Source organism: Nesoenas mayeri, assembly GCF_963082525.1.
Source record: "Nesoenas mayeri genome assembly, chromosome: 5".
Taxonomy (NCBI): Eukaryota; Metazoa; Chordata; class Aves; order Columbiformes; family Columbidae; genus Nesoenas; species Nesoenas mayeri.
This window is the reverse complement of record NC_137548.1, coordinates 25,609,780-25,622,204: the sequence shown is the minus strand read 5'-3', so window position 1 is coordinate 25,622,204 and position 12,425 is coordinate 25,609,780. Positions and strand designations below refer to the sequence as shown.

General features: G+C 42.7%; 1 protein-coding gene across 6 annotated transcripts in view; it reads right to left on the bottom strand.

The window, feature by feature from the left end:
- AREL1 (apoptosis resistant E3 ubiquitin protein ligase 1) overlaps positions 1 to 12,425 on the bottom strand; it is a 40,998-nt gene that overhangs the window by 23,759 nt on the left and 4,814 nt on the right. For 4 of the 6 annotated variants that reach the window (XR_013922213.1, XR_013922214.1, XR_013922215.1 and 1 more), the window contains exons 3-12: positions 11,301 to 11,360; positions 10,427 to 10,653; positions 8,472 to 8,709; positions 7,326 to 7,495; positions 7,067 to 7,247; positions 6,082 to 6,329; positions 3,098 to 3,175; positions 2,448 to 2,589; positions 1,920 to 2,041; positions 86 to 161 (exon numbers count right to left, since the gene is read on the bottom strand). Coding sequence is in view for 1 of the 6 variants with exons in the window: in XM_080345904.1 (XP_080202030.1) it covers positions 86 to 161; positions 1,920 to 2,041; positions 2,448 to 2,589; positions 3,098 to 3,175; positions 6,082 to 6,329; positions 7,067 to 7,247; positions 7,326 to 7,495; positions 8,472 to 8,709; positions 10,427 to 10,653; positions 11,301 to 11,316 (1,498 nt within the window). In the remaining 5 variants the exon portion in view is untranslated. Of the gene's footprint in view, positions 1 to 85; positions 162 to 1,919; positions 2,042 to 2,447; positions 2,590 to 3,097; positions 3,176 to 6,081; positions 6,330 to 7,066; positions 7,248 to 7,325; positions 7,496 to 7,857; positions 7,913 to 8,471; positions 8,710 to 10,426; positions 10,654 to 11,300; positions 11,361 to 12,425 lie in introns of all 6 variants that reach the window. The other 2 variants (XR_013922216.1, XR_013922217.1) reach the window with 2 other exon arrangements.

Genomic DNA, 12,425 nt, shown 5'->3' with positions numbered 1-12,425 from the left:
TACAAGAAACCAGAATTTCAGACTAAAACTACTCCACCATCATTCCTTTCACTTGTTCCACAAATACATTCATAGGATAACTCACCTTCTTCATCCTGAAAAATCACTTCAAAGTTTTTGCTCCAGTCAGAAACAGAAAAATTTCGTGTTGCTTTAAAAGACTGAAAAAAAAAAACAAACCAAAAAATAACAAAACAGCAGCAGCCATTACTGCTTGGCACCTCATACCCAATATACGATCCTACACATGTGGATGGGCAATTTAAGCAACACAAATAACAAGAAACAGTCTAGTACTCTGAAGTATAAAAGTGAAAATTAAGAAGGCCTCAGGTCGAATTCTTATTTTTCCAAAACCACGGAAGCCAATTGCTCATTTTCTATTATGAGACACATTACCCACATAAATACAGCTCATCTTAAAAACAGTGTGAGGTCTTAGCACAGCACAGATGTATTCCTCTCTAGGCTGCAGTACAGTATTGTTTAAAGTATTAAAATGCCTGTGGGAAGGAGCAATTTCTGTACAGCACTCTCAGCCCACGAGTTAGATTTTTGAAAGGAATGTTTCAGAGATAACTAGAAAACAGCTTGAAGGGTTCACCGAGTTCATACTTAAAGCAAGTCACGATGCAAAAAAAGTAACAAAATATTTCAAGTGCATAGAACTTCCTGTGTCCTCACTCTAGATTTCAATTAAAGGACATTTAAAAAGCTACACAGCAGTCCTCAGTCTTACAGATAGCTTTGGCTTAGCTTATTTTCAAATACGTTAGAGCATCACACTAGTCACACCTCTTGGCTAAACACATTGGTCACATTCATTGTGCCTGTTGACCTTGAACACTAAAGCTTATATTTATTATTATTACGGCACTTAATTCTCTGTGTCTTACTAGGCTATGTCATTCCTCATGACACTACAGGAATCTCCAAAACAGCAGGAAAAAATAGTTATGGAAATATTCTTTAGAAACCAAGTCATTTTGTAGCAAGCTATTAACCCAAACATAGTCTTGTAAACACTGCAAGCTCCCACGTGCAGAAAATATTCCAAACCACATGGGTGTAAATCAAGGGAAACCCCAGCCACTCCTGCTTTCCCCAGAAACATTATTTTCCATCTCTATAACATTACTGTTATGAGACTCATGTGGAAAGAATAAGTCAGGATAACTGCCTGCCCTTCATACACAGTATTTAGAACATCAGTTAAAAACTGTGTTATATGAATTACTCTTAAGTTCGATTTCAGAAACACATCGGCTCATGTCAGCTTTGGTGAAGACTTAACTCAAGGACTCTCCAGAATATTTTACCATCACACTGAACCACTACTAGAAGCCTGCCGATGCCAGAGCTTCATGCATGCAGCTCAGAAACACCTGACTTGACAGCTTTTCTTACCAAACAGCTCTGTACCAGAAAAATAGTAAAGACTCAGGAGCTCCAGGTTCTGCTCCCAAATCCGACACAGGTAGACAGCCTCTCTCCGGGCCTCAGGTTCCAATGTAAAGTAGGGACAGAATAGCACCAGCAGGTTTCCTGCTTTTACAGGCTATGCATGCATTTGCCCTAGACATGTCTCAGGGCTTGATTTACTCTGTGACAAGTTCCTTAAAAATTTATCAGGGCTGAAGTTTCCTAATTATTTAAGAAATCAATCTGATCTTACTCGGTGTAGAGAAGGAACACAGCATCCCACACAATACCAAACGTGAACACAGAGGAACTACCTTGAGATTTTTTTTTTTTCCCCTGTCTCAAGCTGTCTACTGGCACCTGCCTTGAAACAGAAGGACTAATCATTTTTAGAGTAGCTGCCCTAGCACATGGCAGTTTGGATTTCCTTAGGCACTGAGCAGAAGAAAAAGGATGGAGGAAGCATTGGGGCTATGCAAAGTGACCTGTGCACTCACCGACTCCAGCAGACAGTGACGGCTGACCTTCAACGTGACCTTTGAATGAGGCCTTTTCATATGCACCTGACGTAGCTCTCGCTGAAAGAAGTTCACTTTGTCCTGGAAAGTCTCTGAGCCTCCTGTGAACAGGAACAGTTTCAGTCAGGGCTGAGCAGTCAACACCTCAAACATCTAGAAGACTTCCCAGGGCTAACTGCAGAGGTTAGCTTTACAGCCCAAGTGTGAGTTTATTACAGCAAAGTTTGGAACCAGCACTCTAAAGGCAGTCTGCAGTTAGTCTTGCTGAGATTCAGATACTCGCAGGTGCTCTTTCAAAAAGCGTGACAGAAAAGCCAAACTGAAAAGGAACAGCTGGCCTGATGAAATACATTCACTGGAAGCACCAACAGGAACAGAACGTGAGGCTCCAGGAATCAGAGTTCTCATCAGAGGTTATTCAGTGCTGACAACCTTCACTCCTAAGGGGAACTAGCAGGCTCAAGTGCTAACTCCTGGACTACTGTACCCACCTCACCACCCCTTTACCTATGTTTTTATGCAGAGAGCGAATAAAAGTGGCTGCCAAGATGTTCCTCTCCTTGCAGCTGAGTTCCACAGGGGGCTGGATCCCATCATCCACCACCAGTGTCAGTAATTTGTGCACAGGGTCAGGACCAAGGTATGAAAACTAGCAGCAAAAAGATGCAAGAAAGGGTAAACCCATCATGCAGAAGGCACAGCATGTTCAGTAGACAGAGCAACACCACTTGCACCCTAAGATTTTTTCTGCTCACCCATACAGATGCAGTTAACAGCAACACTATTTCAAGCACCCAGACTCCAGTTAGGAGGCTGCTTCAAACCTCAAACCCTGGCCTAGGGGCTTCAGTGGACATAATTACAGCATTTTAGCAAGGTTATGAGGAAAATAAATAAGAGAAATGCAAAAGAAATAAAGATTTTTGCCTAGGATTTGGACAAAATGCAGGAAGGAGTGATACAACTGGCTCCTATTTATAAATATTAGCAGAATTTAGTCACTGAAAGGGAATTCCAAAGTCTGACGTTTATGCAACAAAATGTTGCTCTGTGAGTGACAACCCGTCTCTCCAAAAGCAAAATTCAGACTGTCATTCACAAGGACCACAAGCTAATAACGTGGAGGTGCAGTGACAGCTACATGGAAAGAGGCTCACCTTTGTGCCAGGACATACTCTAAAGGTGAAAAGGCGCCATGGAATGATCTTCAGGTAGAATTCTTTCACTGAGAATTGCTGAGTAACCACAAGGAAAATAAAATGTGAAAGGTCACACATCTGTTAAAGGTTGTCTCTGAAACAGGAGGCACAAGACAGATCTATAAGGCCAGACCTCCCTCCAACCCCATGGACAGGTTTCTGCAACATTAGGTGACATCTTTCTCTGGCACAACACATAAAAACCCTGAAAGCTGTACAGAAGTGTAAGTGGTTTGTCAGTAAGATTTTACTGTGTGCATTTACAATGCATGTGGGATACCAGCACAACAAAGATTTTACATCAGAGTAAGCCACTGAGTTCAGTAGAACATCACCCATCTAATTGGAAAGTAATGTTAAGCACATTTGAGAGGCTCAATTCAGGAAAAGATTGTAATGCATTGACCAAAAGGTTTTTGAAAAAGCCATACTAGCAGAACTATTCCTACTAATTTTCACAACCAATTCAAACAACTTTTAAAAAACACTCGCAACTGCTAAATCCAGGAGAATGGCAGAAACTTCTCAGTATATTTCTGCCAGAACAAATAACTACTAACTGTGGAACTGTCGCCTTCTGGAGAACAAGCTAAGATGAAATTTTTGAATCTTTAGACAAAACATACAAAACCATTTCCGGCACAAGCCTGTTCTAGCTTCAGTAACTGGAAAAAATGATGAGCAGCATTTCTCCAGAAACAAAGCAAATATGAACACCAACCTCTTAAAGAAATAAGAGCACAGCAACAGTTATCTCCTGTACAGAACAGATGTTCTACATATATATAAATATATCACACACACTATATATGTGTTTGTGTATATATATATATATATATATATATACACACACACACGTATACAAGATAGATATATCACACAAGCATCAGAATCACATTAAAAACTTTGGCACCTAAAGAGAACCTGCAACAGTATCCAATTCTGGTGATCTTTACCAGGTAAGGCAACAGAAAAAGGCATAGAAGTCCAGAATGATACCCTAAGGATGCTGAGCTCATGAGGACCAGCACCCATTCCCAAAATCAGTTCTTAGAGTTGCATGCAACAGAGGTTTAGAAACCTCTAGCAACACCATCCATCCTATAACTTGTACCCATTACCCCTCATCTTTTCCAAGTGACTTCTTGTAAAAGGGAAGTCTCTATCTTCTTTGTAGCCACCCTTTAAATACCAGAACATGGTGATGAGATCTCCCCTAAGCCTTATTCTCTCAAGCCTGAACAAGCCCAGTTCTCTCAGCCTTTCCGCATATGGCAGCTTCCCAGTCCTCTGATCATTTTTGTGGCCTTTCTCCGGACCCTCTGCAGCCTGTCCACATATTTTTTGTATAACAGAAACCAAAAGTGAACACAGTATTACAGGTGTGGCCTGAAAAGCAATGAATAGAGTGGAATAACAACTTCTTCACTGGTGATGCCATTGTTGATGCAGCCCAGCATTCTGTTGGTTTTCTTTGCCACAGCAGCACACTGTCCACTGGTATTGAGTTTGTTGTCCACCAGGACCCCCCGGTCCCTTTCCACAGAGCTGCTCCCCAGACAGGTAGATCCCAGCCAGTGCTGCACTCCTGGATTATGTTTTCTCTGAAGCAAGACCTTATAATTATCTTTGCTGAACTCCATCATGTTCTTGTTAGCCCAGTCTTCCAGCTTATCCAGGTCATGCTGCAGCGTGGCCCTCCCTTCTGATGTGTCCACTTCCCCACGCAGTTTGGTGCCATTGGCAAACTTTATCAGGGTACACTTGATCCCATCATTCAGATCACTTATGAAGATCTTAAACATCATTGGGCCCATTCATGATAGGTTTCTGGTTTGAAAAGGATCCATTTACCACCACCTTCTGGGTGCGGCCTGTTAGCCAGTTCTCCACTCACCACACAGACCACTTGTCTAGATCATAACACATCAGTTAGGAGGAGGCTATAGGAAACTGTGCCAAAAGCACTGGAGAAATCTAGGTAGACAGCATCCACCATTTGCCGCACATCAACCAAGCAGGTTACTTTGTTGTATAAGGCAATGAAGTTTGTCAAGCATGACTCGCCCCTAGTGAATCCGCATTGGCTTTTCCCAATCACATGCTTCATTTGACTTGTGATAGGCCCCAGGAGGATTTGTTCCACAACTTTACCAGGGACTGAAGTAAGACTGATGGGCCTATAATTTCCTGGATCCTACTTTAAGCCCTTCCTGTAGAAGGGGGTGACATTAGCCTTCTTCCAGTCCTCTGGGATGTCCCGCAAACTCCATGACTTCTCAAAGATTATGGAAAGCAGCCTTGGAATGATGTCAGCCAGCTTTCTTAACACCCTTGGGTGGATATTGTCAAAGTGAATTTAAATTTATTAGTAGATTTAGAGGAATTTTCCTTCTAGTTTTCCTGAATGCAATAATGAGCAATAGATTCTGCTAACATATTCTTACTATAAGAGAATCCTCAGTTTCTCTTGACTTGTTTGAATCCTGTTTATTCTATTTATACATTTACTCTTAGACCATTTTTGCCCTTTTCTTTTCCCTGAAACATTAAAGGTACAGGACAAAGATGGAAAATCTGAGCAGTGCCTTCCTCTAAGATCCAATCTACAGTTATTGGAAACTGAGAAAGGGAATGGCAGGTCTGACCTGCCCAGAGCAAATGAAAGACAAACAGACTCTCTGTTGAACAATCAGTGAGAAAAGCCCCAGTAGGCTTTGGATTAGACCTAGAAAGATACATTAAGTCCTAAAACTTCAAGGAGCATTTTAACCTTATTCTCCATTACAAGCTTCACGTTTGCTGTCTAGCCTTAGGCAAATCTTTTTTAACCAAATCTGAGCCACCTAAATCTGGAGCTAAGATATAGGGCACAATGGAAGCTCTTCAGTTGCAGTGTACTTTAAACATGCACTCAAGAGTGGTAACTTTGTGATATCTACCTTCGGTGACACATAGCAGTAAACTTTTTTAGGTTTCTTCACTTTCTCAGGAGTTTGGCTGTCAGAGGGAGAATCTTCATCTTCATCCTCAGTTGCAGTAGAAGGACGGCGCTGGGAAGAGCTCAGGTGTGTTGGTGGAAGTTGCCACTGACTGTTGGTATAACTAGGAGCATCGTAAAGGTAGGCTTCAAAGTAAATACTGACACCTGAGGTGGACACATTGCGTTCTACAATGTTCTTTTCATTCTCTGAAGGAAACAGATATGAAAGAGTTCTGTAAATCTTAACAGAGACCAGAATCACAAAGTAAAGAATCCACAGACTGCCACCAAATTACTTATTATGAGTTTAAAGAAAAGGCTACACATCCAAAGGAAAACCTGGTCAAGTGAAACTCTGATAAAGAGAATACAGGAGTGGGATGAAAACATTTCAAGACAGCAGTTTGTCTGTCCTGGCTTCAGACAGTGACTCATTCAAGAAAAAAGGAAAAAGGCATAGAGAACCCCTGCCTCAGAGCACCAGGCTGAAGGCATAGCCATGTGACAGCCACACTGCAGACTGGCTCACTCCTGAAGAAACTAGGAATTATAAAAGCATAAAAAAGCACAAAGGTTACATGCAGTGTTCTTCATCAATATAGCTTAACATATAATACATGACTGGCTTGCTTAATGATATGGCTCAGATGCCAAGGACTAGCAAGCAATAAAAATTGCCTAATTCCAGAGGTAAACTTCCTGAGATGCGTGAAAAAACAGACGTGCTTTTATGTGCTCACGGAACTGAGAGTATCAGCCTTCAGAGATTTCCCTTGTCAGCAGCAAATTAATTTACCTTAGCATTTTTAAATGAATAAGAATTCCTTGAGCAAATATGCATGGCTAGCCTGCAGGGAAGCTACATTTAGGTCTGCTACACCAGTGTGCAAATCATCTTGTAAGAGGACACCTGGAGAAAGAATACCAAGTATCTCTTGACTCACCACTTAAAACAATGATGTCAAAATCGCCATTGCTTATGGGCTGGTTCTGGTAGGAGATGCAGGCATGGAAACAGCCCCTACAGTGCAGGGTGAGTCGGAAGAACACTTCGCAAGTCTGCCGATTGGACACCACAGACTTCTCAAATACAATGTCAGAGCTCTCTTCTTCTTGTGGACCCAGCTAAACAGAAAACAAATTAATAAAGGGGGCTCTCTAGCTCACCTGAAGTCAAGCAGCAAGGGGTGGGGTTGCACACACCTCATGGATGGAGACGCTGTAATTGTGCTCATCTATCAGGGACACAGAATTGCTGGTGGGATTGTCATACTCATCTCTGGGAACTATCTGCAGAGTGTGCTGCTGCCCACAGGTCAGCACCAGAGTGGAGAAATGGCAGACAATTTTGGTTTTGGAGGGAACCACCATCCCTGAAGCAGACAACAACAGTTTAAAGTCAAACAAATTCCAATGTGAAGCTGCAAAGCGCAAAGAAAAAGCAACCAGGTGCATAATACCCTTGAAAATTGATCAAATTTAAACACATTCTGTTCTCCTACATTCAAAAACCAAAAAATATCTGAGCTCTGAAACACATGGTGTGGGGCACAGCGCTTGCCTTGGGTCTGAAACTTAATACTGATAAAGCAAACTACTAGTCCTCTAAAGAATGCTTTCCTCCATTCTAACCTTTCAGAACTTGCTCGCATTGCAGATACAAAGTACGAGTTGGCTGACATGCAAGGAAACCAGCAAATTAAGCTTGCCAAACAAACTTCAGTCTGGAGGGTACCTGAGTGAAATCTGAACTTCCACTTTCTGAAGGAGTACCTTGGCAAGCTTTGTACCTGTTCACAATGCAATGGAATGGAGGTACTGTCAATGACTATGTACATGAAATAGCAAAGATGCAGATTGGGTCAAAAAAACCAGAAGGAAACAAATTTTAAATTGATAAAAAGGAAATGTTTTTAAAGCAGTGTATAACCAAAGGTAGCAACTGTTTCAGGAGCTTAAGGAGTAGGGTATTGAAAAGAGGAAAAGAATCAGATCATGGCAGCATTTGCAATTTGGATACAAATAATTCAATACTTTCACAAAAGACTTTCTCTGACTACTAGATGGGGCACGATGAAGTTGCTACGAAATGGAGGATATGACACAAGTGGTCAAGGAGTTTAAGCAGAACTGACTTATTCTGTAAGGCAGTTTCTATTTTGCCACACATTGGTAGTCACAAGTATGTTTTAGTCATTGGTTTATTGCTGGGATCTACACATGGCAAGAGGAAAACAAGAGTAACCCTTTCCCTGTCACCCACCTATTTTAGCTGGAAACACATCTACCTAACCACCTCCAATACCTCCAAATCTACTTTGAATCACTGCAGGGCCACTTGGACCTTACCTGGCTGGAATACCTTGTAGTAGGGGCTGTAGGCCACATTCAAGCCACCAAGTTTTACAGTGATCTCGTATCTTCCAGCCCTGCGCACAGTGAAGGCCACTTTCACCACATTGGAATTAGGCTCCTGAAGAACTTCCTGGGTTACAGGAATATCAATTGCTAGCTCCACATGGCAGATGTGAACTCGCAGCCCCACAGGCCGGTGAGCAGGGAAGGGTTGCCCATTTTTATAGAATAACTGCATGGGAAATGGAGAAATCCAGGTCAGCAAAAATATGCAGTGCACATAGGAAGAGAAAGCAAGTTGCATTGAGGAAACAAGGGTAAGAACTCCAGCTCACCAAAGGGAAAAAAAACCCACACCACGAAAACAGCCTGCTCTGTCACACAGGCTGTGCTCTCTCAAGTGAACATGGCACTAGTGGGCATTGAACACCCTCATTCTCTTTTGTGCTGGAGTTTAAATGAGTGCCCTGAAAAGAACATGCCTCTAGGCATTTCTTCTCTGCACTGCTAGTGCAATATGAGAACAGAAACCAAGAGAACCTACTACCGAAAAGAAAAAAAGCAAAGCCACGTCCTTTCAGAGAAACAAGGAGATCTTGTTAACATGTACAGCTAAGTTCTGGAAAAGCTCTCACCAATTTGTTATAGAAAACAGTACAGAGAAGAGAACAGTGTGGAGAAGATGCTGACATAAGGAGCTGACTCAGTCTGTACTGATAAGAAGCATCAGTGTGGAAATGACACATTAGATAAAAATCACAGGCAGCTCAATCACAGAAGTGATCTGCCAGACAATTTCAGAAGGTAACACATCTCGACCAGTACTTCCTTACAAGGAAAGAATTACACCTTGAAACCCCACATGCATGGCTTTTCAAGAGCCAGCAGCTTGTGGGCCAGATTCTGCCTGCCACCTGCAATCAGCAAAAGGTTACTATTATTCTCCATTTCTACATAAGGGAGGGCAAGGGGCCTGAAACAGTATGTGTCTTGATTGTCAGTGAGAGAAACCAGTGCATGCAACAGCTACTGTTGATGAATAAAGGGCCAAGCAAATGGGAGACGACCATGAAGTGGAAGGGCACATTGCTGGAGCTGCCATGTGTGAGAGTCAGTGAGGTGAAGGGAATAAATTTAAGCAGGAGGAACAGAACAAGTCCATTTCCCCTCAGCTATTTTTCACCCTGGAGTTAGAGCCCCTCACTCACCCTCAAGCAGAAAGGTTTTACTCACCTTCCTGAGAGGGCTGGGTATGGCAACCTAGCTGAATCTGTCTTTACATTTAGGTGCCCTTCTGGGTGGGCAAAGTGGGGCAGAAAGGTGGGTACATGAGCCCAGAAAAACCTGTTCAAACTTTCTCCACACAGCTCCAAATTCTCAGTGTTCAGGTCCCTCCACCCATCTTATTTGTGTACTTGTCTCATTCCCTCTACACTCAGCCTGTTGGGATTGGAGGGGAAAAAAAATAAAAAATAAAAAATAAAAGAGTCTTTGGTAGGCTTTTCCAGGTCAGACAGAATAACCCTTGATTTTGGAGGAACAGGAAGCAGCCATGAAGCTTTATAGCTCTTGGGTTGGTAAAATGCCCACTCCCACACCTCCAACTTCAGCTGCACAACCAAAAGACAGCACCACGTCTGCTGAAGTCAAGGCTCTGCCCACTCACTTCCCAGTAAAGGAAGCAGTAGATAGGCCAAGCCTGGTCTCCTCCGGCTCTTCAGAGGATTCTAAAGAGATGGAGATAAGATTTTAAGGAGTGCAAACCTCAGATACGCACTTACAGAGTTCTGCAACACAGTTACAGGTGGCAGAAGACATAAGCAGATAGCTTTCCTACTCCTAAGTTACATCCAGTTTTGCCTCAAGAAAAACCATTTGAAGACCCCAGCCCTAACTAAGACCTCTGTTCCTGCCCCCAAAGCTGCATGGAAACAGAAATATTCCCTTACATGCACTCGGAAGGCCATGCTATGGCCCACCTCATAGGGGTCCTTCCAATCCCAGGAGATTTTGCAGGACCGGGGATCCAGGTAGTTGCCTCGCACGTAGTCATAAATAGTTCGCTCCCCTCGGCGTTCCCGGTCCTCATGCTGAAGGAAGCTGACTATACGTGCGGCAAGCTCAAAGAGGAACTTAATGGTGAAGAAGAAAGCTACCACAGATATCGTGATCCCACCTGCAGCAAGGAGAGAACAGAGGGTGGCTGCAGCAGCATGGCTGAGTCAGGCACTAAAATCCCTTCTGCATCAGCCCAAGATGCCTTTTGTTAAAGACATTCTACTCAACTGCAAATTAGGTGTTTAAAGCAGAAGCTATTGTGAGAACATTTATGGTTTTGTTATGCTACAAGTAAGGTTAGAGAAAAATAGGTCCCTTAAAACTCTGCAAATGACTGCAGACAGAGGAAATCGGTAAAGGTGGTACAGAGTCTCGGGTATGGCTAGCAGACATCCCAACAGAAGCATGGAATTCCCTCTGAGTTGCAAATTAGAACTACAGAGATTCCTTTAAGGGAAACAGTCATATAACCACACAACCCCTGCACATCACAGTAAGACTGAATTAAGAAGCATCACAGAGGCAACAACCCTGCACTAGTTCTTGAAATAAAGAGTAAGGGGATGTCTTAGGAATGAGGTCAATGGAAGGACTTTAGGAACAAGAAGAATGGTGGAGAGGTCAATCTGCCACGAGTGCAGGTGACAGTAACTTCATGTTTGTTAGATGGACTCTGAACTAACATAAAAGCAGAGGCTTTCACAAAACCCTTCTAAACCCTATGGAGAGGTCAATAAATACAGTGGCAGCCTTTCCTTCACTTACCAATAATGTAAAACATCAGGTCCCTTCGGTGAGACACACAGCCGAGGATCACAGCTGCATCTAGAACACAAAATAGGCCATGTCCAGTCCAATGACTCTTCCTCACACACAATGGCCTAAAATTAATCTATGATTCCTCAGACAAATACCTATTGATCATTTATCTTCCTCTCCAAGGACATCCCTAAAGCATTATTCTGTAAGACTCTTAAATATGCAAACAGCACATCATGCTACAAGGAACAGTTCTCTCTCCATCACACATTCCTATTCAGATTCAGGGATCTAAAAGGACAACATACTATCCTCAGAAACCAGTGAGAACAGGCTCTGGGTACTGCAAGAAGGAGCTACTTTTTGCAGGATCACCAGCTTTGACAGCAGCAGCCAAAAGCCACTCATCTATACTCTCAGACCTATTTGCTTCTGCAAGTCACAAAGTTAACTTCTAGTCTGCCATGAAAGCACATCACAGAGCCACCACCAAAATGGACAGAAGCTGACCCTCAACCAGCAACCTTAGAAGAAAAAGCTATGGAACAAAAGAGCTGTGGACAAGACCATCCCCATTTGTTCAGAACAAACAAAATCCTTCTAGGGCAGAGCTGAATCTATTTTTTCCCTGTAACTTTGCTACGGCAAGTATGAATGCAACTGGAAAACAGTCCATCTGTATTTTCCTACTGCAAAGTGGAGCCTCTCCTCTGAAACTCTTGCTGATCAACACACAAGCGAAAAGTTTGGATTTGTATACTGTTAAGATTACAGCAATTTTTAGAGATGCCAATCTACAATGAAGTTCTCACTGAGGGAACTGCTAAACAAACATGTAGTAAGAAGACCACACCCAGAACAACAACATGCTGTTTGGTTGATAAGACATAGCTGACAGATGGAAAAAGAGCAGCAGCAAGGAACGCGTGTGACAATTAGACAAGCAATTTGGCATACACTAATGCATACAATATAGCTCGCCATGTCACCATTCAGTTAGTGAGAAGCTACATTGTGCATTCAAGCTGCTGCTTCTTTCACAAAAGGGGAGTTATTCATCAGTCATCTCAACAGCAGCAGCAATGGACATCAGCATGCAGAAAGCTCAAATGAGATGTTTTCCCCCCACAA